This window comes from Equus przewalskii, chromosome X (assembly GCF_037783145.1).
Source record: "Equus przewalskii isolate Varuska chromosome X, EquPr2, whole genome shotgun sequence".
Classification (NCBI taxonomy): domain Eukaryota; kingdom Metazoa; phylum Chordata; class Mammalia; order Perissodactyla; family Equidae; genus Equus; species Equus przewalskii.
Window position 1 is genome coordinate 64,741,103 of NC_091863.1, and position 16,944 is coordinate 64,758,046.

The 16,944-nt window shown below is 34.2% G+C and overlaps 1 protein-coding gene across 1 annotated transcript in view; it reads left to right on the top strand.

Moving 5' to 3' along the window:
• Positions 1–695: 695 nt before the first annotated feature.
• Positions 696–16,944, top strand: part of CYLC1 (cylicin 1) — a 41,149-nt gene continuing 24,900 nt past the window's right edge. The window contains exons 1-2 of the mRNA XM_070603680.1: positions 696–789; positions 14,844–14,897. Coding sequence (XP_070459781.1) covers positions 773–789; positions 14,844–14,897 — 71 coding nt within the window. The 5' untranslated portion in view covers positions 696–772. The remainder of the gene's footprint in view (positions 790–14,843; positions 14,898–16,944) is intronic.

Here is a 16,944-nt window from a genome sequence, read left to right on the forward strand (position 1 = left end):
TGCACTTGCAATGCTTTTTATATATTTTTAATATTAGGTTTTTTAAAATTTTTATTGAGATCACCATAAACATATCATAAACATATTTTTTAGAGAAAAAAGACTGAATGTAAAGAAACTGTATGGGGTTACAGTTGCTCTTTTTTTATTTTTTTGGGGAAGATTAGCCCTGAGCTAACTACTGCCAATCCTCCTCTTTTTGCTGAGGAAGCCTGGCCCTGAGCTAACATCGTGCCCATCTTCCTCCACTTTATATGTGGGACGCCTACCACAGCATGGCATGCCAAGCGGTGCCATGTCCACACCTGGGATCCGAACCGGGAACCCCGGGCTGCTGAGAAGCGGAACGTGCGAACTTAACCGCTGCGTCACCAGGCCGGCCCCTACAGTTGCTCTTTATAGAGGAATATTTATATAATTCTATTTTCAATTCAGCCCATATAGCTCTTTCACACACATGTATATATGTCTGTGTGTGCACATGTATGCTCAAAACTAGTGTTAAAATAGGCTGATACCAATTCGATGTTTATTAAACAACCAGATAGATTCAATCAACGAAAAACTGATTCAGTTCAAGCTGTAAAACATTTTGCGTGAACCCAGCTACAATTTTATAATAGATTTCAGAAGCACCTGTGTCCTGTAAAATATAATTACTGTCTTTCCCCTTTAACTTCCTGTTGTTCACAGTCTCTTTATGATGTCATCACCCAACATTACCAGTTTGAACTTACACTGCTAAAGTCCTGGCAACATACAGGCAGGGGAAATGTCTCTTCTAAGATTGTAAGTCCTCTTTTTAACACATTTTAGTGTTTTTAATGACCAACACGGTCAATTTAGCTACATACTTATGTTTTTAGATGTAAGTAATGTGCCTCTCATGGTAATTTTGTTTAAAGATTAAAATTTGTATTTTAAACAGAGATGTGAAATTACCATCTACATCTTGAGTGTTTTGCTTTGAGATTTAGCTAGTTCAGGCTCTTTCACAGAAGAGCTGAATGGCCTTGACCATTTTATTTCTCTGAGTATGTGTGTATGTGTACTCATAACAACATCTTATTTTAGGGAGAAGGGAAATAATTAGTGTGTGTGAAGGCACTTTAAAACGTAAAGCAGGATACAACCTAGTAAGACTTTATCATACTACTTTGGTGTACTTAATTAATCATACTAATTTGGTATACTTTAATTTTATGTATAAGGAAAATTAGACAGCTCTATTGTCCTGATACAAAAGAAGATGGTGTTATTTCCAATCAATAAAAGTATAGTGAGTTGATTTTTTAAAGGAGTTTTTAAGTGGATCGTGAAATATTATTCATGTGAAATTAAACAACAGTATTTGTGCAGGCTTTAGTGGCTGCATGTTTCAATGTTGGTCTTTGATTTAAATAGCCAATCTCCTCTAAAAGAATATTGCTGAAAGTAATACAAAACATTAGAATAATATGAGTCATATTGACTTAGAGCTACCAGCTAATATCTATGTGTATTAAGTTAAACAATATGAGACTGTCAATATTCAGCGATTTTTGACCTACAAAAATGGAAATCTCTTAGGGTACAATCTAATATTAAAAGCTTGTAAAAATCAATAAGAAAGATACAATTAAGGTGGCGTAAAAGTAGTTGGAGAATATGAACAGACAATTTACAGAAAAAGAAATGTGAATGACCAGTAAACATATGAAAAGGTGCACAACCTAAATAATGAAAAGAAAATTTAGAAAATCTTCGACTCAGGGGCCAGCCTGGTGGCACAGCAGTTAAGTGCGCACGTTCCACTTCTCGGCGGCCCAGGGTTCGCTGGTTCGGATCCTGGGTGCCAACATGGCACCGCTTGGCACACCATGTTGTGGTTGGTGTCCCACATATAAAGTAGAGGAAGATGGGCATGGATGTTTGCTCAGGGCCAGGCTTCCTCAGCAAAAAGAGGAGGACTGGCAGTAGTTAGCTCAAGGCTAATCTTCCTCAAAAAAAAAAAAAAAAAACAAAAAACAGAAAAAGAAAATCTTCGACTCAGAAATTCAAATTCCAAAAAAATTAACAAGGATTTCCCCTTTTAAATGATGCAATTCTGTAGTGTTTGTATTTTATCAATGAGTATGTATTACTTTTAGAATCAGAAAATTTAATGCAGTTTGAAAGAAAAAGAATAATTTGATCTAGAAATAAAAATTGAGCCCCCTAGTGCTTTTATACAGATTTTTCTAGTTTGGTGCTGCCTACATTTGATCTTCCCTCTTACATCATAAAGGCCTCAGGATTATGTCACCATTGGGCATCATCTCTTTGAAACACACTGTCTTCAGCAAACCCCTCTATATCCTCCACTGCCTCCTATCTGAATGATACCTCTGCTTTCTTGCTCTATCTGAAACCTGGCTCTCTCTCAAATACACTGATTTTCCTGAGGCCCTCTCTAGTGGGGGATATTTTCCTTCACACATCACCTCCTACCACTGGATTCAAAGGTGCAGAGGTGTCTGGTTGGCTCCTCAATGGTGTTTGCAAGTCCCTACTCCCTAAAAATAGCCAGATTTGAATCTCAAAGATTATATCTTGGAGATATAATCACATCAGATTATATCACTTGCTACGACTTCCAGGTCACTCCCCTTTATTTTGCCATGATTTTCTCTCTGGCCCACTGTCATTCCCTCTAATAGTCTTCTTGTCTTAATTCCTGGTGATTTTTCTACGTAGATAATCATTTTCGTACCTTAACATCTCAATCCTTGGACTTTATCTTCTCCAATTATCTTGTCTTTCATGTTATCTCAGTGGCTAACTCCTATACATATCCTGTCAAAATCTCAAGTTCAAACATTTCACTCTCCAACCACTGCCTCAGGTAATACTAATACGCCTACTTCAACAATTCTTCCACCCCTCTAAGACATACCATTGAGTTTACCACCTTTGAACTATCACTCATCAATCCCCCCACCCATGGCTTTACTTATGTTCTTACCCTTTACAGATCCTCGCCTATCCTAGATTGTTATGGGCTCATGATGAATCAGCACAAATACTTCCCAGCATACACCCTCAATTCCCTTTCCCCACTTTCTTTTTGACGTCTCAACTGACAAAACCCTAATTTTAGATAAATCCAACTCTCCCATTACTCCACAGGGTACCTTTGCAAGCTGAATGTGGTTGAGGAAAAACATGTAACCAGGATAATTGGCTTCAATTTAAATTTATGATGACAATACCATATGATCTCACTCATAAGTAAATGATAAAAACAATGAGAAATGATCACATAGAGACAGAGATTGGATTGGTGGTTACCAGAGGGGAAGTGGGAAGGGAGGAGGGCGAAAGGGGTGATTAGGCACATGCGTGTGGTGATGGATTATTAGTCTTTGAGTGGTGCACATGATGTAATCTACACAGGAATCAAAATATAATGATGTACACCTGAAATTTACATAATATTATAAACCAATATTACAGCACTAAAAATTTAAATAAAATTACTTGATTAAATTTATGATGACAAAGTGCAAGTGGGTCATTAATGCTAACTGGAAAGGTATTAAACTTCTCGTTTGTTCAAAGCTCTCCTACTCTTGAAGATGAATATTTCTCACCTTTTCCTCTCTTCTCAAATCTGCACCTTCTCTCTTCTCCACTCTCAGCTAATAGAGATAAATAGGGCAAATTTTCACCATTATCAAAACTGAATATACTAGTCTACGTGCATCTTTACAACTCTATTCTCTGCTTTCCCTCCTATTAGAGTGGATGCCCTCTTCTTGCTCATACCAAAGCATAATTTAGGGTATATTAGTTTCCTAGGGCTGCCAAAACAAATTACCATAAACCAGATGGCTTAAAACATCATAAGTTTATTGTCTCACACTTCTGGAAGCTGGAACACCAAAATCAAAGTAGCAGCAGATGTGGCTCCTTCTAGAGGCTCTGAGAGAGAATCTGTTCCATGCTTCTCTTCCAGCTTCTGCCAGTTGCTGGCAATCATTGTCATTCCTTGGCTTGTAGATGCATCACTCCAATCTCTGCCTCTGTCATTACATGGCACATTCTCCCTCTCTGTGTATATCTGTGTGCAAATATCCCTCTTCTCATAAGGACATCAGCCATTGTATTAGGGCTCACACTATTCCAGCATGACCTCATCTTAACTTGATTACATCTGCAAAGACCCTATTTCCAAATAAGGGCAAGTTCACAGTTACCAGATGGTAGAACTTGAATATAACTTTGTGGGGGTCACAATTCAACTCATAACACTGGGCATTAAATTTTTTTCACTACTTAAGGCTATGGCTCCTATAATTAACTCTTTTTCTGTATCTTCAGTTTTCTCTCCTCCCCCCCACCCCGCAGCTTTCTTGAGCCATAATTGACACATAACATTGTGTAACTTTAAGGGGTACAATGTGATGATTTGATACACGTATATATTGTAAAATGATTACCACAGTTAGATTAGTTAACGCCTCCATCACATCACATAATTACCATTTCTTTTTTGTCGTGAGAACATTTGAGGTACACTCTCTTACCAAATTTCAAGTATATAATACAGTATTGTTAATTATAGTTAACAATAGTTAACACACTGTATGTTAGATCCCCAGAGCTTATTCATCCTATAACTGCAAGTTTATACCCTTTGAATGACATCTCTGCATTTCCCCCAACCCCCAGCCCCAGAATGGTAAACACCATTCTACTATCTGTTACTATGCGTTCAGCTTCTTTATTTTTTTTCTTTATTTTTTTTTCTGCTTTATCTCCCCAAACACCCCCTGTACACACTTGTATATCGTAGTCGCAGGTCGTTCTAGTTGTGGGATGTGGGACACCGCCTCAACGTGGCCTGATGAGCGGTGCCATATCCGCGCCCAAGATCCAAACCCTGGGCCGCGGCAGCAGAGCATGCGAACTTAAACACTCGGCCACGGAGCCGGCCCTGAGCTTCTTTAGAATCCATATATAAGTGAGATCATACAGTATTTGTCTTTCTTTGACTTATTTTACTTATCATAATGCCCGCAAGGTTCGCCTATGTTGTCATAAATGACAGAATTTTCTTCTTGCTCATGGCTGAATTATATATATAAATATCTCACATCTCTTCAATAAAGTAATTTCATTTGCTTTAGTTATAAACCCAGAAGTGGGGTTGCTGTATCATATGGTAGTTCTATTTTTAATTTTTGTAGAACCTCCACTTTGTCATCCATAGTGGCTGTACTAATTTATGTTTGCACCAAGAAAGCATAAGAGTTCTCTTTTCTCCGAAGCGTTACCAATGTTTATCTCTGCTTTTTGGTAAGAGCCATTCTATCAGATGTGAGGTGATATCTCATTCTTGCTTTTGACGTGGATTTCCCTGATGATTAGGGATGTTGAGCATCTTTTGATGTGTCTTTTGGCTATCTGTATGTCTTTTTTGACAAATGTGTATTTAGTTCCTCTGCACATTTCTAAATCAAATTTTGTGGTATTTTGCTCAGTTGTATGAGTTCCTCGTATATTTAGGATATTAACCCCTTATTAGATATTTGGTTTGCAAATATTTTCTCGCATCCCACATGTTGCCTTTTCATTTTATTGATTGTTCCTTTACTGTGCAGAAGCTATTAAGTTTGATGTAGTCCCACTTGTTTGTTTTTGCTTTTGTTGCTTATGTTTTTGGTGACATATCCAAAACATTACTCAAGAGAAGATCAAAGAGATCTTTCCCTATGTTTTCTTCTAAAAGCTGACCAGTTTCAGTTCTTGTGCTTAAGTCTTTAATCCATTTCAATTTAATTTTTGTGAGTTGTTTAAGATAGGGTTCCACTTTTATTCTTTTGCAGGTGGACATCCAGTTTTCCCAGAATGATTTATTGAAGAGATTATCCTTTCCCCATATTGTGTTCTTGGTGCCCTTGTAAATGTTTAGTTGACCATATATGCATGGGTTTATCTCTGGGTTCTTGATTCTGCTCCACTGATCTATTTTGTCTTCATGTTAGTATCATACTGTTTTGATTACTATGACTTTGTAGTATAGTTTGCAATCAGGAAGTGTGATATCTCCAGCATTATTCTTTTTTCTCAGGAATGTTTTGGCTATTTGTAGTCTTTTGTGGTTCCATACCAATTATAAAATTGTATTTTCTATTTCTGACAAAAATGCCATTGGAATTTGGATCAGGATTGCATTTAATCTATAGAAGGCTTTTGGTAGCATGGGCATTTAAAGAATATTATACTTCTGATCCATGAACTTGAGATATCTTTCTGTTTATTTGTGTCTTTTTCATTTTCTTTTATCAAAGTCTTAGAATTTCACTGTACAGACCTTTAACTTCCTCGGTTAAATATATTTAAGTATTTTATCATTTTTAAATATTGTGAATGTGATTGTTTTCTTTCTTTATTTTCCAGATGTTTGTTTCAGGGTATAGAAATTCAACAAATTTCTATATGTTGATTTTGATATCCTACAACTTTATTGAATTCATTGACTAGTTCCAATAGTTTTTTGTTGAGTCATTAAGATTTTCTATGTATAAGATCATATATCTGAAAACAAAAATAATTTGACTTCTTTCTGATTTGGATGCCTTTTATTTATTTTCTTGCTTAATTTCTCTGGCTAGGACTCTCAATATCTTGAATAGGAGTGGCTAGAGTGGGGAAACTTGTCCTGTTCCTCATCTTAGAGGAAAAACTTTCAACATTTCACCCTTGAGTATAATGTAAGATGTGGGTTTGTCGTACATGGCCTTTATTATGTTGAGCTACATTTATTCTATGGTCTATTTGTTGAGAGTTTTTATCATGAAAGAATGTTTTATTTTGTCAAATGCTTTTTCTGCATTTTGAAACAATCATATGATCTTTGTTTTTCATTCTATTAATATGGGGTATCACATTTACTGATTTACATATGTTGAACAATCCTCACATCTCAAGAATGAATCCCACTTAATCATGGTGTATAATCATTTTAATATGCTGTTGAATTGATTTTTTAATATTTTGTTGAGTAACTTTGCATCTATATTTATCAGGGATATTGGCCTATATTTTCTTTTTTTGTAGTTTTCTTATATGGCTTTGGTATCAGGGTAATGCTGGACTTGTAAAATGAGTTTCATAATTTTATTTCCTTTTCAATTTTTTGGAAGTGTTTGAAAAGGATTGGATTAATTCTACTTTATATGTTTAGTAGAATTCATCAAAGAAACCATATGGTACTGCACATTTCTTTGTTAGGATTATGTTGTTTAATGTCCTCATATTTGTAGATTTTCCGGTTTTCTTCTGTTGTTGATTTCTAGTTTCATGCCATCATTGCTGGAAAAATATTTAGTATCATTTCAACCTTCTTAAATTTCCTAAGACTTATTTGACCTATCACATAATCTATTCTGGAGACTGTTTCATGAGCTCTTGAGAGGAATGTGCATCCTGCTGCTATTGGATAGAATGTTTTGTATATAGCTTTTAGGCCCCTTTGGTAGAAAATATAGTTCAAATCCAATAGTTTCTTATTGACTTTGTGTCTGAAGGATATAGCCATTGTTGAAAATGGGCATTGAAGTGTCCTAGTATTATTATATTGATGTCTACTTCTTCATTCATATCTGTTAGTATTTGCTTAACATATTTAAGTATTCTAATGTTTACTGCATATATATTTACCATTGTTATATCCTTTTGATAAATTGACCACTTTATCATTATATAATGCCTTCTTTTTCTCTTGTTACAACTTTTGGCTTAAAGTCTATTTTATCTGGTATAAGTATAGTCCCCCCTTCTCTCCTTTGGCTTTCACTTGCATAGAATATGTTTTTGCATCACTAGTCGGTGAGCCTATGTGTGTCCTTAAAGCTGAAGTTAGTCTCTTGTAAGCATGATATAGTTAGGTCTTTTTTTATCTGTTCAGTCACTCTAAGACTTTTGTTTGGAAAATTTAATCCATTTATTTTTAGACTAATTGATGGTGGATAAGGACTTATTAATACTACCTTATTAATTGTTTTCTGGCTGTTTCATAGTTCCCTTTTTCCTTTCTTTCTCTTACTGCCTTCCTTTTTAAATTGATGACTTTCTGTAGTAATGTACTTTGGTTCCATTCTTTTTATCTCTTGTGAGTCTATTGTAGGTTTTTGCTTTGTGGTTACCATCAGTCTTACAGAAGACAGCTTATAGATATAACTCTATTTTACGCTGAGAAGTACTTAACTTCAATTTAAGCAGTTTTTAACATGCCATCCTATTACAGTATTAGACGATTCTGATTTTGGTTATACACTACTTTTACCAGTGAGTTAAATATATTTATGTGCTTTAATGTTACTAATTAGTGTCCTTTCTTTTCAGCTTGAAGAACTCCTTTCAGCATTTTCTGTAAAAAAAAAAGGTCTAGTGGTGGTGAACTCACTCAGCTTTTGTTTGTCTGGGAAATTCTTTCTCCCCTTCATTTCTGAAAGACAGCTTTGCTGGATAGAAGTTTTTGGTTGGCAGGGTTTTTTCAGCTCTTTTAATATATATTAACCCATTTTCTCCTGGTTTGTAAGATTTCTAACTTCAATAATTCACAAATTGTTTCTTTTTGTAGCATCCCATAGATTGCATGGCCTTTCTTCACTCTTTTTCATTATTTTTTCTTTGTTCTCTTCTGACTCGATAATTTCAAAGGTCCTGTCTTCTAGTTCATAGATTTTTTCCTTATGTTTGATCCATTCGGCATGATGGTCTCTATTGTACTCTTTATTTCATTCACTGTGTTATTCAGCTCCAGAATTTCTGCTTGTTTCCTTTTTTGTGATTTCTATCTCTTTGTTAAACTTCTCAGTTTGTGTATTGTTTCCCTGATTTTGTTAAATTGCCTTTCTGTGTTTTTGTAGCTCATTAAGCTTCTTTAATACAGCCACTTTGAATCTTTATTAGGTAAATTACAAGTCTCCATGTCTTTATTGTTGGTTCTTGGATTATTGTGATCATTTTTTGGTGTCATGTTCCTATGATTAAAAAACATTTCCTTGGCCACAGCCTCTTCCAGCTACCATCCCATTATGTATCGCCTTTATATGACAAAATGCTTTGAAAGAATTATCCATATTAGTTATCTCCATTTTCTTTTCTTCTATTAACAATCTCTATTCAACTAGATTTTAATTGAAAATTTTAATACATACACATTGTAGAAAATTCAAAAAGAACAAAAGAGCAGGTGGTAAAAAATGACTCACTGTCCCATATTAGATCCCCAACCCACCTCCTTTGATCCCCAGTCCATTCACTATTGCTAGTTTCCCTTTTCTCTCTAATTTGCCTGAGACTTTTGTCCTTACCATTCCATGGAAATGCAGTTCTCCAATGACCTTCTCATTTTCATAACTCACTGGCAGCATTTGATACAGTTGGTTCTCCTTTGTAAATTATCTTCCCTTGGTTACTCTGTCACTATGCTTTCTTGTTTTCCATTCTATCATGCTAGCTAGTCCTTTTCAACCTCTGTTGCTGGTTTTCCCTCTCTCCAATCTTTAGATGTTGGAAAGCCCAAAAACTCAGTCCTTTGGCCTCTTCTCTTTCCTTCCTATAACCATTCAGTACACAATATCATCCAGTCCCACAGTTTTATATGCCATCTATATGTTTATGAATTCCAAATTTGTATCTCTATCCCACTCAGACCTCTCCTCTAATTTCCAAACTCATATATGCAATTGCCTTATTGACATCTCCACTTAGATGTCTAATAGATATCTCAGACTTAACATGAAAACAAAATTCTTGCTTCATTCTAAACCTGCTCATCCATAAGTATTCTCCATTTCAGCAATTGGCACCACTATTCACTCGGTTTCTTAAGTAAACTCTCTCTCACACACACACACACACACACACACACACACACAGATACAAACATATCAACATATCTTTTGTGTCATCCTTGACTTCTCTCTTTCTCTAGCGGCTAACATCCAGTGAGCAAATTCTATATGGATTACCTTCAAAATATGTCTAGAATTTAGTCATTTCTCATCACCAATTCTAAATCATCTTGATCTCTTATCTAGATTATTGTGAAATCTTCTTAATTTATTACCCTGTGCATTAGTATCCAATTGCCTTTGTGCAAATTACCATTAATTTAATAGATTAAAATGACGTAAATTCATTCTCTTATAGTTCTGGAGGACTAAAGTCAAAAATGAGTCATTTTGAGCTAAAATCAAGGTGTTGGTAGAGCTGAGTCCTTCTGGAGTCTTCAGGGTAGAATCCATTTGGTGCTCCCTCCAATTTCTGGTGGTTAGCAGCTTTTCTTGACTTTGTGACTGCATCACTCCCACCTCTGCTCTGTTGTTATGCTGCTTTCTCTCTTTCTTTAGTCAAATCTCCCTTTCCCTCTTTAAAAGACAATTGTGATTACACTTAGGACCCACCCAGATAATCCAGGCTAATCTCCCCAATTCAAGATTCTTAATCACAGCCACAAATTCTGTTTTGCCATATTAGGTGATATTCATAAATTCCAGGGATTGAGAAATGACATCTTTGGGGTTTATTATTCAGTTTACCACAGTCTTTTCTGGACCCCAAAGGTTTATGTCCTTCCCTCATGCAAAGTACATTCTCCTCAACCCAACATCCTCACAAGTGTAAGCCCATTCCAGCATTAACTCAAGTCCAAAATCTCATCTAACTATTATCAACAAAAGTTCAAGATCCCATAATCTAAATCAGGTGTTGGTGAGATGCTATGTATGATCCATCCTGGGGCAAAATTTCTCTCCATCTATGGAGACCTGCAAAATTAGAAAACAAATTCTCTGCTCCCAAAATACAATGGTTAGACAAGATAGGGTAACAGTTATAGAAACTCCAATTCCAAAAGGGAGAAAATGGAAGGCAGAAAGGAGTAACGAACCCTAAGTAATTTCTAAATACGACTTGACAAACTCCATTAGGTTTTAATGCCTAGGAATAATCCACTGTGGCTTGAGGCTCTACCCTCTGGACCTTCAGCTCTGCCTTCAGAGTTATCCTTCCTATTTCTTGAAGGGTAGCACATGTTTGCAACTAAGTAGTGTTGCCCACCTGTTTCCTGCCTATAAAATTTTAGCAGTTTAATGGCCTTCTTTCATTTTTCCTGTCTCTCTTCCTTTTCATCCAAGCTGGAAGTGTTTCTATTTGTATGTTCTCAAAATATTTGTGAGTCTCATGTACATCATGAGGATTCGTGCAATTAGACAAGAGGCTCCACTGTGTGTTTTTCCTGTATAATCTCATCTCTATTCCTGACTTTTGCTGAGCTGGCTAAGTAGATCCTTGAGTCACATGTTAAATGTCTTTGTTGTCCAGCCACACTTGGTTTTCTCTTCAGAGCATACTTTCCAGCCAGTGAACTTCTTAATTTTAGCATCTATTAAAATTTGGATAAGCTGACGTTTTCCCAAATTATCAAGTTCTGGTTCTTTTTTCATAAGAATTCTTCCATCAATTTTATCACTTTCCTTTCACATTTTACTATAAGAAGCAAGAGAAAATCACATTGCATCTTCAATGCTTTGCATGAAAATATCCCTAGCTAAATATCCACGTTATAATTTCTACTTTCCATATAACCATAGAACTCAATTCACTTGCACATTTACAACTATAGAAGGGATTCCATTTTCTCCAGTCTCCTAACCTGTTTTTCACTCCTCCTGAGCACTAACATTCCATGCCTTTAATATTTGTATTTCAATCAAAATGTTCTTTATGACTAGGTATTCTCTAAGATGATATAGGCTTTCTCTACTGTGCTCCTCACTTCCTTCTGAGCCCTAATCATCAACACCTTTAACATCAATACTTCACCAACAGTCCTGTTTATGGCAATTTAGATATTATAAAAGATGATATAGGGTTTTTCTATCATGCCCCTAACTTCCTCCAGAGTTCTTGTCAGCAGAGTATTTAACATCCATATTTCTACCAACAGTTTTTTCAAGGCAATCTAGGCTTTTTCTATCATACACTTCTAAATTCTTTCAGCCTTTGCTCACTGCCAAATACTAAAGTCATTTTCATATTTTTAGATATTTGTTACTGCAGCCTTACTGCTGGTGTGTTAATTTTCTATTTGCATTAATTAATTTGTACTAATTTTCTAGTATTGCTGTGGAAATATACCACAACCTCAGTGGATTAAACAACACAAATTTGTTTTCTTACAATTCTGGAGGCCTGAAGTCTGAAATCAATCTTACTAGGCTAAAATCAAGGCATCAGCAGGGCAGGTTTCTTCTGGAGGTTCTGGGGACAGAACCCATTTCCTTGCCTTTTTTTAGCTTCTAGTGACCACCTGAATTCTTTGGCTTGTGTTCCCTTTCCCTTTCTTCAAAATGCATCACTCCAATCTCTGCTTTCATCATCAGAATGCTTTCTCCTCTGACTCTCTTGTGTCCCTCTAATAACAACTCTGGTAATTACATTTAGTGCCCTCCTGGATAATCCAGAATAATTTCCTGATCTCAAAGTTCTTAACTTAATCACACGTACAATTCTTTTTCGCCATATAAGTTAACATTCACATGTTCCAGGGATTTGGATATGGGTATTTTGAGGGGTCATTTATCAGCCTTCCACAGTGCTCAATATTTATTAGTTGAATGAATAAATTAATCAAAACCACATCATAATTTTTTATTCAAATTCGAAGGATTGACTCATTCAATTACCAGAGAATACAATTTCGAGAAGAGTAATAAATGAAATAAAAATGCAGCAAAAAAAATAGGACAAAAAGGAAGTCATGTTTGTGAAAAGTAGATTTGAAGTAGAGGATACATAAAGTGGGAAGGAATAAAGAATTTTGACAGCAGGATTTTACCCAGAACAAATCAAGCAAATTAAAATTACTCAATTATATCAAACTATATATTTGAAAGTGAATTTTAAACAGTAAAACAGTGTGCCTTTTCCTCTATTCATTATTTTTTTACGTTTCCATCATTGAAAAAAGAAAGAGTGATAGATAGTTCATAATCATTGGATAACAGAAGCCCAATATGTCATTCTATTCCATTACAGTTATAGACTTTTGTGTTCTGTTTAAGAAGTATGTAGGGGCCCACCTGGTGGCACAGTGGTTAAGTTCGCATGTTCCATTTCTGTGGCCCGGGGTTCGCCAGTTCTGATCCCAGGTGCAGACAGGGCATCGCTTGGTAAGCCATGCTGTGGCAGGCATCCCACATATAAAGTAGAGGAAGATGGGCATGGATGTTAGCTCAGGACCACTCTTCCTCAGCAAAAATAGCAGGATTGGCGGCAGATGTTAGCTCAGGGCTAACCTTTCTCAAAAAAAAAAAAAAGAAAAGAAAGAAATATTTATCTACTCCACTATCATTAAGATATTCTCCTGTGCTACCTGCTGGAAGCTGTGCTGTTTTACCTTTCAGCTTTAGGTCTACAATACATCTAGTATTGATTTTGGTGCCTGATGTGAGATAAGGGTCAAGAATAATGTTTTGTCCCTTGAAGATACTCAAATTACTAGTACCATTTATTGAAAAATACCATCTTTCCCCAATGTATAACTACTTTGGGATAATTCACGTGACCATAACTATATAGGTGTCTTTTTGTGGTCCTTCTTCTTTTCTATTGGTTATTTGTCTTTGTGCCAATACTATGTTGTCTTAATTGCTGTAACTTTATAATAAGTTGTTATATTGATATTTGGTAATGCATATCCTTCACATTTATTGTTTTTCTTCCAAATTGTTGTGTATATGTTTGATTCTTTCATTTCTATATAAAATTTGGAATCAACTAGTCAGTTATCACAAGAAGCAAAAAAAAAATTTATTGGGATTACACTGAATCAATATATCAATTAGGGAAGAATTGCTGTACTTATAATATTGAGTCTTCCAATCCCCGAACATGGTATATACCTCCATTTATTTGTGTTTTCTTTAATTTATCTTAATATTTGCTTCTATTCTTCAGTGTAAAGGTATTATACGTTATATTTTTAGATTTATTCCAAAGTACTTGGTGTTCATGATATCATTTACATGGTATTATTAAAATATTTTCTAATTGTTTTGTTGGACATAGAATTATAATTAATTTTCACATTTAGTTTTTGTATCTAACAATTGTACGAAATTCATTTATTAATTCTAATTGTGTGCCTGTAGCTATTTTAGATTTTCTATGTAAGAAATAATGCCCTCTGTAAATAATAACAGTTTTATTTCTTCTTTTTCTATTTTTAGACTTTTTACTTATTTTTTTCTTGCCTTGTTGCACTGGCTAGGACCTCCAGTACAACGTTAAATTGAAGTTGTACTAGGGGACATGTTTTTATTGTTCCTGAGCTCAGACGGAATGTTTACAACACGTTGCCATTGAATATTACATTTTTTTCTAGTTTTCTTTAGATTCTTTTTATCAGACTAAAGAAGTTCCCTTCTATTCCTCATTTGCTGAAAAGTTTTACCATAAATGAGTGTGAGATTTTATCAAAGGCTTTCTTTATATTGAGATGATCATATTACTTTCCCTCTTTTATTCTAATATGTTAATGTGGTGAATTTCAAATCTTAAATCAACCTGAAATAAGCCTCATTTGGTTATAGTAATGCTTTCTATGTATTGAATTTGATAAAATGTTTAAGGATTTTGGCATCTATGTTTCTGAGAGATATAGGCCTGTAATTTTATTTTCTGTTAATGACTTTGTTAAATCTTGTTATTGATGTTATGCTCTTCTCATGGAACAAATTGATATGTTCCCTCTTTTTATGTTCTTTGGAAGAATTTGTGAATATTTGTTATTTTTTCTTCCTTAGGTGTTTGGGGGAATTGATCAATGAAGACATCCAGACCTGGAATTCTCTATGTCGGTAAGTTTTAAATTATGAAGTCAAAGTTTTTAGTATATATACGACAATCCAAATTTTTATTTTTCACCTTTTTAAGTTTTCATGTGTTCTTTTTCAAAGAATTTGCCTATTTCATCTAGACTTTCAAATATTTTGGCATAAATCTTTTGTTTTCTCTTTCATTACTTTCTGTTATTTTTATTATTTTTTTCCTCCTACATGCATTGGCTTCAACTTGATGTTCTATTTCTGACATCTTGAGATGGATACTTAAATCCTTGATTTTCAGCCTGTCTTCTTTTCTAATATATGAATTTAAAGCTATGAATTTCTAAATAGGTCTTTACATCCCACAAATATTTAAATATCATTTTCTTTATGATACTGAAAATATTGTTTAAGACATTTTCTAATTTTATTGTGACTTCTTCTTTAACCCATAGATTGTATTCTTAATTTCCCAACGTTTAGGTAATTTTTAGTTTAATTTTTGTCATTGGTTTCTAGATTTATTTAACTGTGGTCAGCAAACATATGCCATATAATCTTAGTACTTTGACACATGTTGAGACTTGCTTTATGGCCCAGTCTATGGTCACTTTTGTTAAATGTTCCATGTGAACTTGAAAACAATGTGTATTGTGCAGTCGTCTGGTGTAGTGTATTTGTATTAAATCAAGTTTTGTTAATCATGTTATTCAAATTTTCTATATTTCTACTGATATAGTTTTGTCTTCTTGGTCTCTTAGTTACTAAAATAAGTATGCTAAAGTCTCCAACTATAATTGTGAATTTGCATATTATTACTTTTAGTTTTATAAAAGTTTGCTTTATGTATTTTAGAGCTATGTCAGTGGGTACATACAAACTTAGAATTGCTACATTTTTCTGTTGGATTAACCCTTTTACCATTATAAAATGTCCCTATTTATCTTTATCTTAAAGTTAACTTTCTTTGACAATAGTATATCTCCATGAGCTTACTATCCATTTGTGTGTACACAGTATTTCTTCTCCATTTTCTTTTTGTTTTTAACCTTTATGTGTCCTTATATTTTAGGTGTATGTCTTATAACCTACTGTGCCAGCTTTGTCTTTTAAATGGTGTATTTAATCCATGAAATTTTTTGTAGTAAGAACACTTAATATGAGAGCTATCCTCTTGACAAATTTTTAAGTATACCACACAGGATTGTTAACTATGGGCACATTATCATACAGGAGATCTCTAGAACTTATTCATCTTAATCCAGTTACTTTTTATGTAATTATTTTTGGATTTAAATATGACAACTCATTTTTTATTTAGTATTTGTCCCATATTTTTGTTCCTTATTTCTTCTTTCTTGCTTTCTATGTATTAATCAAACATTTTTATTACACTTCTCCCTCTATTATCTGATTAGTAATACATTCTGTCATTATTCTTTTGTAGTTATCTTAGAGATTACAACATAATTTTTTGATTTCTTAGAGTTTAATACAAATTAGTATTTTTACATCTCCCCAAACAATGCAAGTACCTTACAACACTTTAACTCCACTTATTACACCCACTTTCATCCACTGTTACTACTATAAATTTTATCTTTCATAAAATTTTTATTTTATTTTGAACTTAACATATTAGTATATTGTTATTTGTAAATAATTAACATTTGTGTTCTATGTCCACATATTTGCTCTTTTTGCGGCTCTTTATTTCATCTCGTATTAACAGTGCCTCATCTTGGGTCATTTCTTTCTACCTGAAGAAATCCCATTTGTATTTATTTTAGTGCTTTTTGCAGCAGTGAAATTCTCACAGTTTCTGTTTGTGTAAAAATGTCTTTCTGTTCATTTTTGAAGAATACTTAAGCTGTGCTAAAAATCTCCAATTGGCAGGGTTTTTTCTTTCAAAACTTTAAAAATATCATTCCATTGTCTTCTAGCTTCTGTCCCTCATTTTTCCCTTGACATATATAGGTTAGGATCACCTATGTACCAAAGGAATATACACGTAATCATTTATAACATAAAAAAATAATAAGCTTTGAAATAAAGAAAACTACTCAGAAGTTTAACTTAT